Source organism: Lampetra fluviatilis, chromosome 4 (assembly GCF_964198595.1).
Source record: "Lampetra fluviatilis chromosome 4, kcLamFluv1.1, whole genome shotgun sequence".
NCBI classification, from domain to species: domain Eukaryota; kingdom Metazoa; phylum Chordata; class Hyperoartia; order Petromyzontiformes; family Petromyzontidae; genus Lampetra; species Lampetra fluviatilis.
The window spans coordinates 3575875-3591750 of record NC_136278.1 but is presented as its reverse complement, the minus strand read 5'-3'; the positions used below and the strand labels follow the sequence as shown (position 1 = coordinate 3591750).

General features: G+C 50.3%; 1 protein-coding gene and 1 non-coding gene across 11 annotated transcripts in view; both read right to left on the bottom strand.

Annotated features, from left to right (window-relative positions):
- The window catches only part of LOC144931494 (actin-binding LIM protein 1-like), a 121313-nt gene extending 114809 nt beyond the window's left edge, over positions 1–6504 (bottom strand). For 6 of the 10 annotated variants that reach the window (XM_078855376.1, XM_078855380.1, XM_078855379.1 and 3 more), the window contains exon 1: positions 6220–6502. In XM_078855376.1, coding sequence (XP_078711502.1) covers positions 6220–6238 — 19 coding nt within the window. In that variant the 5' untranslated portion in view covers positions 6239–6502. Of the gene's footprint in view, positions 1–4297; positions 4323–6219 lie in introns of those variants that run through there. The other 4 variants (XM_078855386.1, XM_078855378.1, XM_078855381.1 and 1 more) reach the window with 4 other exon arrangements.
- A 2637-nt stretch (positions 6505–9141) lies between these two features.
- TRNAL-CAA (transfer RNA leucine (anticodon CAA)) lies at positions 9142–9258 on the bottom strand. The gene is made up of 2 exons: positions 9221–9258; positions 9142–9187 (listed from the first exon to the last, which is right to left on the bottom strand). It is a non-coding gene; the product is annotated as a tRNA-Leu (tRNA).
- Between the last annotated feature and the right edge of the window lie 6618 nt (positions 9259–15876).

The following is a 15876-nucleotide window of genomic DNA, read 5'->3' as shown; positions in this document are numbered from 1 at the left end:
ATATTCATCGTGCAGCCGCGCAAGCAGCCAAGGGTTGCGGCCGAAGTAAATGTGTACACGAGCAGGTCGTGGTCTATAGCACGTATGGACAAGTCACCGGGAACGTGTCCGCTACGGTCCAATGCGATGTGGCTGATCAGTGGCAATGGGTGGGCAATCGCCGTGCATGACGGGTGCTATCGGCTTTGTACGCAGCCCATACGACAAGAAATAGGCAATACAACAAATATCGCCTTAGCAGACTGTTGGGGCAAGTGCTGTTAGCGAGCACCTATGATGGCCGGCACTGTGGCACACGCGGGGGTGGGTGGCCAGCACCACATCCGGCCGCCTTTGTCTCCCCCAGTGGCGATGTTTACACACCGCACCAGGCACTCGTTTGAGGCCGAGTCGACCTAGGGGATGCCCAGGACCGTGAGCCGGAATCGAACTGGGGTTCGCCGGGTTTCGTGGCGTAGCGCGCTAACCGCCGCTCCTCCCCACAGGCACGCACACCACGACAGACACTCCACATGCCGTTCAAGGCTGCGTCGCTGGGTCGTGCGTGGGAGTTGTGCTCGGAAGAACGCGTGGCTGAGTCACCGTCACCGCCACCGACTCTCTGGAGTGCTACTCAAAGGGGGAAATTGAGTTTTCAGGTCCATGCGGCGTACAGCCGTTTCCATGTGGGCACAAATGTGTTCTTTTATTATTAAGTTGTTTGTTTCTTCCTTGTGATGGGACCTTGCAGGATGAACGCTGAGATGTATAAAGGGCAGGGCGTGACCAATAAGGTCTGAATTGGTCTGTAGTAAAGGCAGGGGGGCACTGATAAGGGGCTGACAGGTGTGGAATTATAATATGATCCGCAAAGTTAAAAAAACGCACTTCCCAATTTGTACCCCCCCCCACAAATTATCTGCTCACACACGCACACACTTCCCGGATTATAAGCCGCAAACCCCCAATTTTTACTTTGAAATGCAGGGGAGAAGGGCGCAAAGCACGGCGACCGCTGTACTGCGGTATGTATCGGTGCAGCACGGCCCCTTTCCGTTTATCCACTGCTAGATGAGCGCCTCCTACCCTTCGCTCGTCCATGCCACGCGGTTCGAGTTCACAGTGCGGTGCGCTAATCAGTGCACCACCGCTCCGCTGCCGGTGGTGTACAAGCAATGACCTTTAACTCATGAAACAAGGCTCCATCTCTCAAACACTGACCACAAGCGCTGGTCAGTGCGGGTTGATGGCGGTGCTTAGCGCACTGCACTGTGAACCCTGGGCGAGCCCACTTCGATTCCAGGTACAGGGCTCTCACATCGCCGGCTAGCATTACCTGAACCGGTCTTGCCATCATTCAATCCCCTCCTTCACCAGCAACCACCCACCACACTTCACACCAAGCCGCACTAACTAACCCAGCGCGGTGATGTATTCACAGCATAAATTTCGATTTAAAGCTTTCGTGACTGCAGGGATTCATCTTCTTGGTTCTTTCGGTAAAGTCACGTAGAATGGAAATAATAAAATAATATGTTTTATTTTTATTATCTCCATTCTACGTGACTTTACCGAAAGAACCAAGAATATGGACAGCATATCCGCCATGACCTACACGGCATGGGCAGGTCTTCATCCAGCAGTGAATTGACAGAGAGATGTTCGAACCATGCGCGGTTCCAAAAGTGGTGTCAGTGGCAAGATTTGACAAACCAATGGGGGTAGTGAGCGCGCCACCGCGCGATGAAGCCGGCTGCCCCAGTTTGATTCCCGCTCACGGCCAGCATCGACGACTAAGACATATCTGCAACGGGTACCCCAAGCTTCCCAACGATGTCGACAAGCCTTCGTTGTCACGAGTACCTCGTGCGACGTGTAAAAACACCCGCAACTGAAGAGACAAAGGCGGCCCGGGCGTGATCCTGACCACCAGCAGCCGCCTCGCTATGACCCTCCCTATCGGCGGTTGGCCCCAGGCAATCTGTGTGGCTTTACGGGGGATCTTTTGTTCACCTCTGTGTGTGTGCGCGCAAAGAACAATGACTGCTGGGCAGTGAAGTCAGCCGAGTCAGCGGGTTGTGTGTAGGCAGGAGGCGCGGGTTCTGTGTGCGCGGTAAGCGCACCAGCGTGGCGAAGCAGCGCGGCTCTCGTTTTATTTCCACATCGAGCGAAGGAATCAAGCGCAGCTATCGCGTAGCGCCGGCGGTGCAACTGCGCCGGACATCAGGGGCATGTGGGTGGTGGTGTTGGTGGGTGGGTGATGATGATGTTGGTCGGTGGGTCGGTGGTCGTGGTGTTGGTAGGTGGTGTTGGTGGGTGGGTGGGTCGGTGGGGTGGGTGGGTCGGTGGGTGGGGTGGGTGGGTGGGTGCTGTTGATGGGTGGTGTTGGTGGGTGGGTGGGTGGGTGGTGTTGGTGGGTGGGTGGTGTTGGTGGGTGGTGTTGGTGGGTGGGTGGTGTTGGTGGGTGGGTGGGTGGTGTTGGTGGGTGGGTGGTGTTGGTGGGTGGGTGGTGTTGGTGGGTGCAGTTGATGGGTGGTGTTGGTGGCTGGGTGGTGTTGGTGGGTGGGTGGTGTTGGTGGGTGGGTGGGTGGTGTTGGTGGGTGGGTGGGTGGTGTTGGTGGGTGGGTGGTGTTGGTGGGTGGGTGGGTGGGTGGTGTTGGTGGGTGGGTGGTGTTGGTGGGTAGTGTTGGTGGGTGGTGTTGGTGGGTGGGGACGGGATTGGCCGTGGGAGGGTTGGGTAAGGCGTCGTTTCGTGGGTAGCGGTGAGCGCGCTGCGCTGCGAACACGGCCACCCGAGTTTGAATCCCGCTCACGGCCAACACAAAGTGACGATTAATTATCGGTCCTGGGCCCCCTCCCCTAGGTCGACTCATCCTCAAATTAGTACCTGGTGCGGTGTGTAAACATCACCACTAAGGAGACAAAGGTGGCCGGGCGTGGTTAATTGCCACCCACCCCCTCGTGTGCCGTGCCGGCCTTCATAGGTGCTCGCTCTCAGCACTTGCCACGACAGTATGTTGAGGCTACACGGGGGATCTTTGTCCTTGTCTCTTCAGGCATCGAATTCCGTGGGACCAAGGCCCATGCCAAATACACGTGGGCAACACTTCTCAGTTATCCGGAAGGAAAAAAAAACGCCGCTTATAATCCTGATAATTAAATTGCCTGCGCGTTGATGATAACAAAAAAAAAACAAGGCGGCACAAATAATCCGGTATAACTGCGTTGTTTTGTGTGCGAGGAGCGGTGGCGCAACGGGTTGGCACACTGCGTTATATATCAGCTCCCGAGTTCGATTCTAAGAGAAGGGTAAACCAATCCGGCCCCGCCCTTTTCATCAACCCACACTGACAAATGTGGTGAAGTATGGTCAACTGCCCCTATCGTCGACACGTTAATTGACTAAAGGGGCATTAATTTATCAAATTGTCTGGTGCGCGTGTCACTATGGTGGGGATTCATAGGTCCCACGTACCTAATAGCGTGCTATATATATAATGTATGAAACATCTACAGTGTTCATATTCTTAGGTTTTTTCGGTAAAGTCACGTAGGTAAAAAATTAAAATTAATAAAAGTAATTTTAATTTTACCTACGTGACTTTACCGAAAAAACCTAAGAATATGAATCATTGCAGTCACGAACGCTTCAAATCTAGAATCTACAGTGTTACCAGCGGTTTAACGCACATATATAAGGAACTGCATTTACCGCAGTGTAGATCGTGTGATTTTAGGTCAGTACAGAATATGGTTTTGGATATGCACTGGAGACAATCGTGGTGTATTTTTAGCAAGACCCTTCTCCCTGAATTCTAACCCTCGCCTTTACACGTACCAAGCACCGTCCTGTATCAACCACATTGCTGTAACTGGAGTCGCAATCTCACTGTGATAGGACTCAATTCCCAGCTCAATATTTTCCAGAACGCTGCTAGGCTGGCTTAAAATCTTGATAATAATCGGCATAGGGCACTACCAATAGAATACAAGGTACGCCCGTTCATAACAATCCTATGTTATTGTGTCATATGTTCCCGCACACCACCACAGGATCACACGGACAAAATAAGGCGAGATGGACTGTGGTTTGCTAAAAAAAAAAAATCCAAACACAGCATTCCATCGCGACTATTCCAGCTAAAATTAAACGCCGAGCAACGAGTATAGGCGAAAGGCAATCATCGCATTGTTCTGTGCCAGTCATTTCATCGTGCCCGATTTGTTTCCGCCGAGCAGAGAATAATGGGATCCTGCCCACGCGAAGGAGACGGTGGCGGAAACAGTTGCGACGAACCGGGGCATGCCCAATACTTACATCCGCGCTGCAAAGTCATCGCACCTCGGTCCACAACGCCCACTGTCGCATCTCGACTCCAGATGCGAAGCCACTGGCGACGGAGGCATGCGTGAGAATCGCGTGCCGCGCCCGTGAACTTCAGCAAGGGGGAGTGAGCCTCTCTCGGAATTGCCACGCGCCCACAAGCTTTCTCGCGAATAACGCGATGGCCTGAACATCGAATCACACCGAATGCGGCGCCCGATTTCGTCCGATTTCGAAAACTAATCAGGGGTTTGAGCCTGGCGAATTGCTTGGGTATGGGTGAACGTCGCCAGGGCTTGCCAGGTGTTGTGGGCGTTGTGGCCAGGGGATGGCAGTGGTGAGCGTCTCCCGCTCGTATGAGCACTGCAGTGGCGTTTTCTCCGAAATGTAATCCGCTCGTGAACGAAAAGGTTTTTTTTGTTCGTCTCTGTCCAAATCGCTTGAAGAATTTTGCATCTTTAGTATAGCCCACGAACTGAATTCAATGTTATAATGTGCGTGTGTGTATCCCGTCAAATTGTCCGTAATGTTGAATGACGGAACATTTATTACAGCACAAACAGCAAATAATACCATATAATCATTCACGGCCCTTTGCCAGTCCACTGCTGGATGAAGGCCTCCCCAGCCCGGTTCAAGCAGGTGTGGTTGTTAAACCAGGAGGTATGGTTGTTGAACCAGGAGGTATGGTTGTTGAACCATGAGGTATGGTTGTTGAACCAAGTAGGGTCGTTAAATCAGGTACGGTCGTTTAACCACACCTCACCGGGCTGGTCAGTGTGGGTTCAGATATAACTATCGTATAAAGCACACCTGGCCTCGGCACTGATGTCAGCCCTCTCCTGGAATTGAACTGAGGTAAGTTCTAGTTCACAGAGCATCGCGCTAATCATTGCGCCACCACTCCACCCAGTAACCAACGCAATAATGCAGCGGGGAAAACAATAGACTGTACTGCATTTGCAATCCAGACATTCCGACGCACAAACAATTAGACGCGACCGCTACTGGCTGTGTGTACGTCGAGGTTGCTAGCAATCACAATGATCTATTATATTCTTTGTTTACGCAGGAAAGCGAAACGATTAGAGCGGCTGTCTACGTACGGTGCAAAAGAAGTGCAACATACACACATACAATGAGTCTCAAACCCCCGTTTGTCAAGAAGGGCTCTCCTGCAATGGGACATTTGGCCAACACCGCGTCGGAAGAAGCAAGCCACCCTCCTACGAGGGTGGCTACTCGGACGCTCCGCACAGGTAAATCCAAAATCCATCCACAAATCAACAATTAATCCATCTGTGGATTGAAGCAATTGCTGTACCGGCAGTACTGCCACATCCTGGCCACCTCGCAGCCCACGCATATGACACCTGGTTTTCCCAGACAGTATCCCATCAAAGTAGCCGACTAACCAGGCTCCCCACCTGCTTAGCTTCCGAGACCTGACGATTCAGAATGATTTCGCTTAAACAACAAACCCAAATGAACACCTCGTATCGACAACCACAGCTCCGTCTAACGCAATCACACACACACACACACGTGTATATATCATCACAAGCCGTGATCAATCCACTGTTAGATGAATGCTTCCTTGAGCCGCCGCCGCAGCCGCCACCTCTGCAACGAAGCACCGACAGCCTTCCCGTGGCGCAGCGGCGTGACTGCTTCAGTCGACCTGGGTGACTCGATGGGGTAAGGGGGCACCACCCCAAAGCAGTCAGCCACTCGGCGAGAGGCGAGAAAAAAAAACGCATTCCTTTCGCCCAAACAGCACTTACCAGCGTGGTGAAGTATGGTCAATTCACCAGCTCCACTCTCACCGCATGACCAACGGACATAAACGTATTAGCATAAACGCAGACACTACGCGCGCTATGCATGCGAAGGACGCCGAAACGACATCAACTTACTGGAACTTCTCGAGCTCATGATGTCCGGCGATGGATGATTGCGGGGGGGGGTCCCGTTTTCCTCTCTGCCCTGTGCCGAGTCTGTCGCTTCGTCACAGAGCGCTGCGCAAGAGGGAAGCTGGCTTCGTTCGGCTAAGCAGGCGGGCAAGGCAGCCACCACCAGGGGTGGGTGAGCTAGAGCGGCGGCAGCACTAGCGCGTAGACTGCTGCAAGTGCAGCAGCAGAGCAGCTGGCTGGCCGCACTGCCAGAGCTGTTCTCCACCCAGCCGGATCGTTCGTTTTGGGCGATCAGCTGGTGGAGAGAGATTGGACGGGAGGGAGAGAGAGGGGTGGGTGGGTGGGGGGGGGGTGAGGGGAGGGGGTGTGATGGAGGCTACAAGGTAGCGGGCTGGATGTTGCTAGAGAATTAGAACGCGGAATGAATAAAGGACTCGCTGATCGCAGCCTATGCATTATTGAACATCTTTTATTTCTGCTTCAGCGCAAAAAAAAATCAGGGCCTTAAAACATGCTTTTTAACGTGATCAATTACAATAATTGCAATCTTTCCGATATCCCCGCATATGTGAGTGATCATCTACGTCATACGTGTGCATGTATACATGCAGCATTGACAGATCAATTCGCTTGTGTGGCGAATTCATTTGCCTTGCGTCTTCCTGCCACTCGGCACGCTGTACCGCACGAAAAAAAAACATCGCCCGGAATTTAATCAGGAGCCTCGGACCTAACCGGCAGGTGCCCACAAAAAGCAACACAGTCCCATGACGTCAACCTCTGAGCGTCTCCTGCCAGCAATGTCTGTGCTTAAAGCCCCCCCTAGTGGTTGCGACAACTGGAGCCAATCAAGAGACGTTCGGGCCATGGTAAACTCCACTCCCATGGTAAACTGGACTCCCATGGTCAACTGGACTCCCATGGTAAACTGGACTGCCAAGGTAAACTGGACTGCCACGGTAAACTGGACTCCCATGGTAAACTGGACTGCCACGGTAAACTGGACTGCCACGGTAAACTGGACTCCCATGGTAAACTGGGCTCCCATGGTAAACTGGACTGCCACGGTAAACTGGACTCCCATGGTAAACTGGACTGCCACGGTAAACTGGACTCCCATGGTAAACTGGACTCCCATGGTAAACTGGACTGCCATGGTAAACTGGGCTCCCATGGAACTGGACTTCTATGGTAAACTCGACTCCCATGGTAAACTGGATTCCCATGGTCATGGGTCGTCAAACGAAAATAACAAGAAGAGGCATTTTTTTTTTATTCGGTTAAAAACTCGATATTTCTAGAGTCGCAATGCATGTGCATACGATGCGGTGATCCTTAATAAAGACACGTCACGAAGCAGAGCCTCGGGTTACCGACCCGTGCGCTCGGAGGTTAGGGGGTGCAGTGATGCGTCGATTAATTGATAAGACACCTGGAAACCAACATTGAATCGAGCGTGGTATAATTCGCTGTTTTTTTTATTGAATCACGCGGTCAATTTTATTTTATGCACAGAAAATGCCAATGTTACAAGCGAGGCTGTTGGAACGGGCAACATTGTAAAAACGAGTCCCAAAAAAAATCGAGTAGCTTCTTCAGCCAGCTTATGCAGTACGACTAATCACATTGTGCAATTTTTAAAAAACGTTTCAAGAATACAGTAGAGACATGCATTGTTGTAATGGCGAGCAGCACAGCAGATTTGCAATCCAGAGAATGCCTGTACAATGTTTCGACATCAGCTGAAACGCAGCATGGACGGGTTGTGCTTTTTCTGTAGGATTTTATTGTTTACGTATGTGATGTTTATATTTGTATACAATTAATTTTAGGTGTATCTTGTAATTGTATTGTTTTTTTGCGGTTGAACCCTAACCAAGTGCCGAATGGCTCACAGGGTAAATCCTAAAAAATGACCTGGAACTGGAAACAATGGGAATATCTTTCGATTTTAAGCTTTCGTGACTGCAGGGATTCATCTTCTTGGTTCTTTCGGTAAAGTCACGTAGAAGGGAAGTAATACAATAATTGAAAATGTTTTTATTATATTATTATATTATTGTATTATGTTTTATATTTATTATTTTATTACTTCCCTTCTACGTGACTTTACCGAAAGAACCAAGCAAATGGGAATATCTATTAAACAACTCCTGCCTCTGTCCACCCAGCAATGTGCTCACATGTGTGCTGGGGTAAAGTGTGGGTGTTGTCACCTCTTCCAAGACTTCTTGCCACCGTGGAATAGTCGGGCCAGATACTCTCGAAAAATGCCCTTTTTAAAAGTCCCTGCCATCAGCTCTGGCGTGAGCAGGCAACCTTTGCTTTTTTTTTATTTTACATAAAATATTCCTTTCCTCTCAGTGACAGTAAAGATTCTAATTATTCTCAATTAACCTATGCATTCCACAGGTCACATCATCACTCATGCCTGAATTAATTTAGCATTCACATACGTCGTCTATTATATTAAAAAAAAGAATCGTGTATGCTAGGCTCGGAAAAATAACAATTATATTACGCGGTATAGTAGTAAGTTTTTACCCTTTCAACTGGTACAAAAACGGACACCTTTATACAAGGGATCATGTTTGCAATAACCACAACACAAGCAGTCAAAATGCAAACAAAAAGAAAAACTGATGTCATGGAGCTGGGTTTGAATCCACGCCTCCATTCGGAGATCAGAAGTCCCCGCGTTGAGCACGGAAGGCTTCCTCGCCTTGAATCTGGCTCCCGAGACTGCTCGGACATCCTGACCACGCACACCTCGGCGAATTCACAAACAGCCATCACGTCGCTTGAGTCTCAAGCCCCGGGGATGACCTCCACGGAGACGGAGCGACGAAATCACAACACGAGTCCAGTTGCTCGAAGGGAGGCCGAAGGCTTGGCAAGACTAAATGTTATAAAATAAAAAAGTATTGTCAGAAGTGGGGTTCGAACCCACGCCTCCATTCGGAGACCAGATTGCCCGCGTTCAAGCACGGAAGGCTTCACTCGCCTTGAGTCTGGCGCCTTAGACCGCTCGGCCATCCTGACATTGGGAACCCCAGCCCAGCCATGTGCTTTATCAGTGGTATTCAACGTTTAACCTTCTCACGCCGGCTTGTGCCCGCCCTCACAGTCGGGCATATTTTCGGAATACACCACGCCGCCGTTGACCCTGGCCATTCACCGAGCAACCCAACGTTCCTACCAGCTCCCTCCGCAGCAATGTGTTTTACCCCCAAAATAACCTCACTAGTTCTCGAGAATACGATTTCAGGAGGGTCCTGCATCGGGGACGTTTGACCAAATCCTCGACGAAGCGTCTTGGCTTCGTGTGGGATTCCACTGGAGCGCGCACCGGTGAGACCCCCACCACAAACGCGATGCGATAACACTCAAACGTCCACACGTAAGGGCTCCCAGACCACTTGATGTACTGTCACCCCACAGGCGTATATCACCAGTGTATGTGAAAGGGACAAAGGCTGAGCCCTTGCCCAAGCCACCCCAGTTGCATCCCACTGGAGGGAGCTGTAGATAATCCCTCCAGAAGGTATTTGGCCTACTCTTCCACGCGGGCTAGATTGTCTTGGAATAGGTGGGCGTACCCACACTTGGCTCTCATCACACGCAACCGCTCGATCGACCAACTGTGGTGCGTTACTCAGTTGTACTCGAGGGGGTTAACCCGCGTCTGCTGCTGTGTGAACCAGACTACACTGTTTGGAGTGTGACCGTGCATCGATACATCGACCGATTAACATTGATATGGAATCTCGCGTGTTATAAGAAGCGATGCCTTTAGATTGCTACATGCTGCGCGTATTTGGAACACGTAACACTCTCGGCTACTTGAGGCCGCCACATTTGCAACGACTTACAAAAGAAACGGTGAGGGGGACAGCACAGTTAAGGTGAACCAAAAGTTAAACACGGAATGAGTAACGATACGATTTGGTCATGTCTACAATGCATTCTGCTCTCTCGCCTACTCTGTATATGATGAAAGGCTGAAGAAAAATGCGACACCATTGTTCAATATTGTACCAACGTTATTTGGCTCGATTAGAAGAATTTGACTTGCCAGATTTGCTTTGTGGAACCATACCGAAGCAATATGTAAAACTTGTTCGCTAACCCACTCCCAACGAACAACATTAGCAGAGCCCAGGGGTTGCAGCTGCGAGTCATATTTATACATTCAAATATATCCGCGCGTGTGAGATTGAAACCGCCCGTAATATCGTGGAAAATTATGCCATTGAGTCGGGTCACTGCCCGTGAATTCTTAATGGGCTACGGCATGGGTGGGGACATCTTTTCATTTACCCAGGGCCGAATAGGACTTTAAAATAGGTATGGTGGGTACCCATACATTTATCACACACACACACAGAGTCAGTAATGTATATCACTGCAAGATGGCCTTGCAGTGATGAAAGTAACTGAACGCGCTAAATTTAGAAGCACGATATGATTTGCCGGGTTAAAAAAAAAAACGTTCCCCCTATGGTACGCAATGAGTTGCGGCAAAGACGTGACCAGCCGGCTATTTTTTGTTTATGAAATTTCATCGCGGGTCCGATGTCGCCCCATACATGGGCAGCCTCGAACCAAAGTGATACGTGTGGTGGGACGGAGCGATTGATTAATCGAATTGCGCGAGTCGATGTTCAATTCCTATGCTGTATAATACACAACAATAGTCATTGTAAGCATCGGCATCGAGAACATAACACAATTGATAAGTGGAAGATACGTCTCGTGAATATATCTGTGTCTCCACGTGAAAATGTTTTGTTCTATGCACAATAATCAGTCCAACCGCCTTCTGAGAGTGATGTGTGGTATATGTACACTGCATAGTTACGAAAGGCGCTTACGCGAACCCCTGCAGATATTTGTGGGCGCTATATCTTTCAGAACGTGAAAATAAAAAAAATATTGTTGATCGAATCACGCACCATCGAATCGCCGAGTGCGGGTAGTGGAAGGGGGTGACGCCGTTCACCCCCCGTTCTATTTGAATGGGTGACAATCAGGGCTTGCCGGCTGTTATAGGTGTGAGGCTGCAAGGCCGCGTTGGCGGGGTCATGTAGCCCGCATGCCCAGACACCGCATGCCCAAGCAGCCTCGATTTGGCCGGATAGAGAGGGCTGAAAGGGCGCGCTACGGGCTGGAGAAGAGATGGAGCTGATGCGGTACGGGAGGATATGGAGTTGAGTGGACTTGACGAAAACCGGTACCAGCGGTGTCAAGATCGGCTTCTGTGGAGGAGGTTCGAGAAGGACGCTACTGGGCAGTTGGAGGCAGTCGCCCTCCAGCAACAACGGAGGGCAGAGAAGCGACGCTCACAACAACGAGCAGAGCGCCGGGCAGATAAAATACGGGAACAATTGGCACAGTGGAGAGCACCATTGGTGCATCTGCCACTCATCTCAGTCAGTCGACCAGTGGCAGCTGTGTCTTACTCGTGACCTCCTGCCAGCGGGCCTTCGACACTTCACGTGGCCTCATACGCGCACCTAGCATGGCACTAGCGCCGTGGTGACGTCACCGCCACTTGGTGGCGAACGGGGCACGTTGTTGTTGTTGTTCTTGTTGTTGTTCTTGTTGTTGTTCCTGTTGTTGTTGGCGAGCCATGTGGCTTCTGTAAAAGACGCGAATGACTCAGCGGGCCTTACCTAGTAAGATAAAACACCGTTTAGGTTTATTTGTATATATAATTTAAAAGTCATTTCTTTACCTTACCTATAATTTGCACTCCTATCGTTTTGTTTATTCGTTGTTGTTGTTGAAACGTTCTGGAATAAATCAATGTTCTGATTCAAATATGACAGTGCTGAGTGTCACCCACTCCGTGGTGTGTATTGGAGCTTTCCTCCCACACGAAGCCTCAACTCAGTCGTGGTACCGACCAAACATTCCGACGCAGGACCCTCCTGAGAAAGGAGCCTTGATTTTAGGGCACGGTTTTGCTGGGTTAGGTAGTAGCATTACTACGACAGTACTATTATTTGCAACCAGCGGTTTGGCAAAGGGTCATTCTGTATGTCGGCAGTTCATAGCCACGATTGCACGCACAGTTGCAGTTTGCCTTTAAGTAGAGAAATCAATTTCCATGCGGATGTTGAAACGCGTGTCAATTGTCAGTGGCTGCATGCTGCTGCCTTTGCTTCAACGAGTAAGCGCATCGCATACAGATTAGTGCCTGCGTGCGTCTGTGTGTTTGTGGAGAGAGAGAGAGAGAGCGGTGAGTGTAGCGGTTAGCGCGTCGCGCTACAAATCCGACGACCCGAGTTCGATTCTCGCTCACGGCCAAGACCAGCACCAGTGACGATTATCTAAAAGGGTCCTGGGCCGACTCCGCTAGGTCGACTCAGCCTCAAATGGTGGGTACCTGGTGCGCTGTGTAAACATGGCTGCTAGGGAGACAAAGGCGACCGGATGTGGTTCTGGCCACCCTCCCCCTCGTGCGCCGTGCCGGCCTTCATAGGTGCTCGCTAACAGCACTTGCCCCAACAGTCTGTTCATGCTATACGGGGGATCTTTGTTTTTTGTGCAAATAAGTACTGTCATGATAAAGCTGGAGCCCTGCAATTGCTTGCTCACGTCACTGCTGGCGCCAGGACCTCTACAAGAGGGAGCTCGGCTCAGAAAAAATGAAGAATTATATTACGCAGTGTTTTGGAGTTGAACAAAAAATACCGTACGTGGTATAAAATAATACTGGCAATTGTGTACCCTCCAGAGGGCATTTGGTCGGCTCTTCTTCCACGCTGACCACCACACGCGACCTGCCGATCGACTAACACGACTAGATTAGTTGCAATTACATATGCGTTACAAATGAATGCACTCGTGGGTACAATTCGTGATCGGCCGAGATGTCTAATTTTACGCGTACAAAGTGCCACGGAGAAGGTCCATTACCAAAAACGTCGTCTCGTATTTTCCATCTTGCCGAATGGTGTGAGTTTATTTTTAAACATTATTTTTATTAATGTTTGTGCTCGAACGCTACTGTTAATGCAGCAGCATGCATCGAAATAATTTGCCAAACTTAGCACGGACCCCAGGGTAGTAGCCGCTGGGATTGCGCTCGGCAAACCTCAGCCTCAATTTTCACACCCTGATGCTGTTCGTCGCAGAATAAATATGTTGAAGTCCCCACGGACGCCCTGCGAGGTGCCAGCCACCAAAAGCAGTTATTGCATCTGGACCACGAGCCAATTCGCACCAGCGGTGTACGGTGTAAGATCAGGCACACGTGGGGCGTGACACGCGCACGCGGGGACATTGCGGATCCGCCTGCAAGAAGTCGCGTTGGCGGCCGCGCAGCAAAGAGTGACAAGTCTGTACCAGCCCGTCGTGCTGACGAGGCGATGCTTTTAGAACTTATAACACTGGTCAACACACTTTTTCTGGCATAAGGTATTCCAACGGTTTTAAGGTAATTTTGGGGTGCTGATTCCAAATCTGGCATCGGTTTTGGTCTATCACATCAGGTTTTTGAGATATCAAATATTGCATTTTCAATAAAAACAGCTGCAAAAGTCCAGGCCAGAAAAAAATGTTTTCTTTTTGTTGACCAGTGTAATAAATGCATCGTACGAGTGGCCTGAATTGTCGTGAGGCCTCGTCCCGTCCCCCACCAGTCACTTTGTTTTTTTTTCCGTTAGATACAATACCACGATGTGTCCACAAGGGGGCGTACCACTCATTGCAATCACTATACTGTGTTAGGAAAAAATAAGTTTTGCTGGCTGGAGAGAGGGAGGGAGGGAAGGAAGGACTTTAACAGACGGTCACGTTCATAACACGAGCAGGCTGACAGTGAGAATTACAAACAAACCTACAGTCACGTGTTAACGTACGTAGATCATGGTCGTGCTGATCTCATCATCAATACCATGAGGTCCCTGGTTCTCTATAGTCAAAATGTTCCCTCATTCGACAGAGACACAGTTGAGCCATTTCCATTGCGCTATGTGACTGACGCCGTGTGACGAAGGGGGGGGGGGAGGGGGTCAAAAATCGTCCAAAGTCGCGTGACGTCATTTATGGACGGCCCCTTACGAGGGCGACAGGAGACCATGACAGCGACACCCAAAACGACGAAATATTTGCGCAGCCCTGGCGGGGTTTCTTCTTTGTTTTCTTTGTCCGACAGCTGGACTCATTGCACATTCACCTCGGCGGACGCCGCCGGATTAATTCTCAACCTGTATAGAGCACATGCCCACGTGCACTGCAGCAAGCGGTGACGTCAAGCTCCCCCCCTCCCCCTCCCACCGCTCCCCCCTCGAATAAAACAATCACAACGATCTGTGTGCACTGCAGTGCATACCAAGGAACACAAAGACCCCCCCACCCCCGGATAGTCTTAACAGACTGTAGGGGCAAGTGCTGTTAGAGGGGACATATGAAGGCCAGAATGGTACACGAGGGGGTGGTTGGCCAACACCACGCCCGATCGCCTTTTGTCTCCCCAGTGGCGATGTTTACACATCGCACCGAGCACTCAGTTGAGGCTGAGCCGACCCAGGGGAGGCCCAGGACCGGTTCAGATAATCGTCGATGGTGTTTGGTCGTGAGCGGGAATCGAACGCGGGTCGTCGTGTTCGTAGCGCAGCGCGCCACCGCTCCCCACCAAGGAACACGCGCACACACTCACACATCCCAGCTCCATAAGTCTATAGCGCAGCTATGTCTAACGGTACCAACTGTCCTCCTGGTGTGGCCACACACAGCCCAAGTGGTTTGAGGAAGGATGTCCCAGCATTCCTCCCCCTTACCCCATCCCCTGCCCACCCCCCCCCCAAGCATATTTCTTATCACACTTGCTAACCACATGCCCAAAAAAAAGACTCAAAACGCCAAGCGGTCAGAAACAAACAGTGATGTCAACTTTGCAATAGATCAGAGTAAATACGTGCCTCGAATTGAGCGACGTTATCAGAACTTGGGAAAAGAGACGGAGTATTGGCTAGGGACTCCAATGCCGAGCAGTGCTAGGGGTAATAACAGAAAGTGCTAATTTAATTATCCCAGCTTAAAATGTTCTGAGCGAGTGGGTGCCTCTTTATACAGCCGAGTAGTTGGGCAGGACTGGCAGAGGAGTTGGTGTGGGGGACGGGGAGTACAGGGACTCCTCTACTTACGAACGAGTTAGGTTCCAGAGGTTCTGTTCGGAATTCGATTTGTTCGTTAGTCCAACTTTACTGCTGTCGATTCCAAACATGTTGTACGGCATGTACACTAAACACGGGTAATATATTTAAAAGTTGTATAATCTCCTGTAGATGTAGATGCCACTGGTTCTTCACGTTCTGCAGATGTAGATGCCACTGGTTCTTCACGTTCTGCAGATATAGATGCCACTGGTTCTTCACGTTCTGCAGGTGTAGATGGCACTGGCTCTTCACGTTCTGCAGATGTAGATGCCACTGGTTCTTCACGTTCTGCAGATGTAGGTGACACTGGTTCTTCACGTTCTGCAGATGCCACTGGTTCTTCACGTTCCGCAGATGTAGATGCCACTGGTTCCTCACGTTCTGCAGATGTGGATGCCACTGGTTCTTCACGTTCTGCAGATGTAGATACCACTGGTTCTTCACGTTCTGCAGATGTAGATGCCACTGGTTCTGCAAGTTCTACAGATGTAGA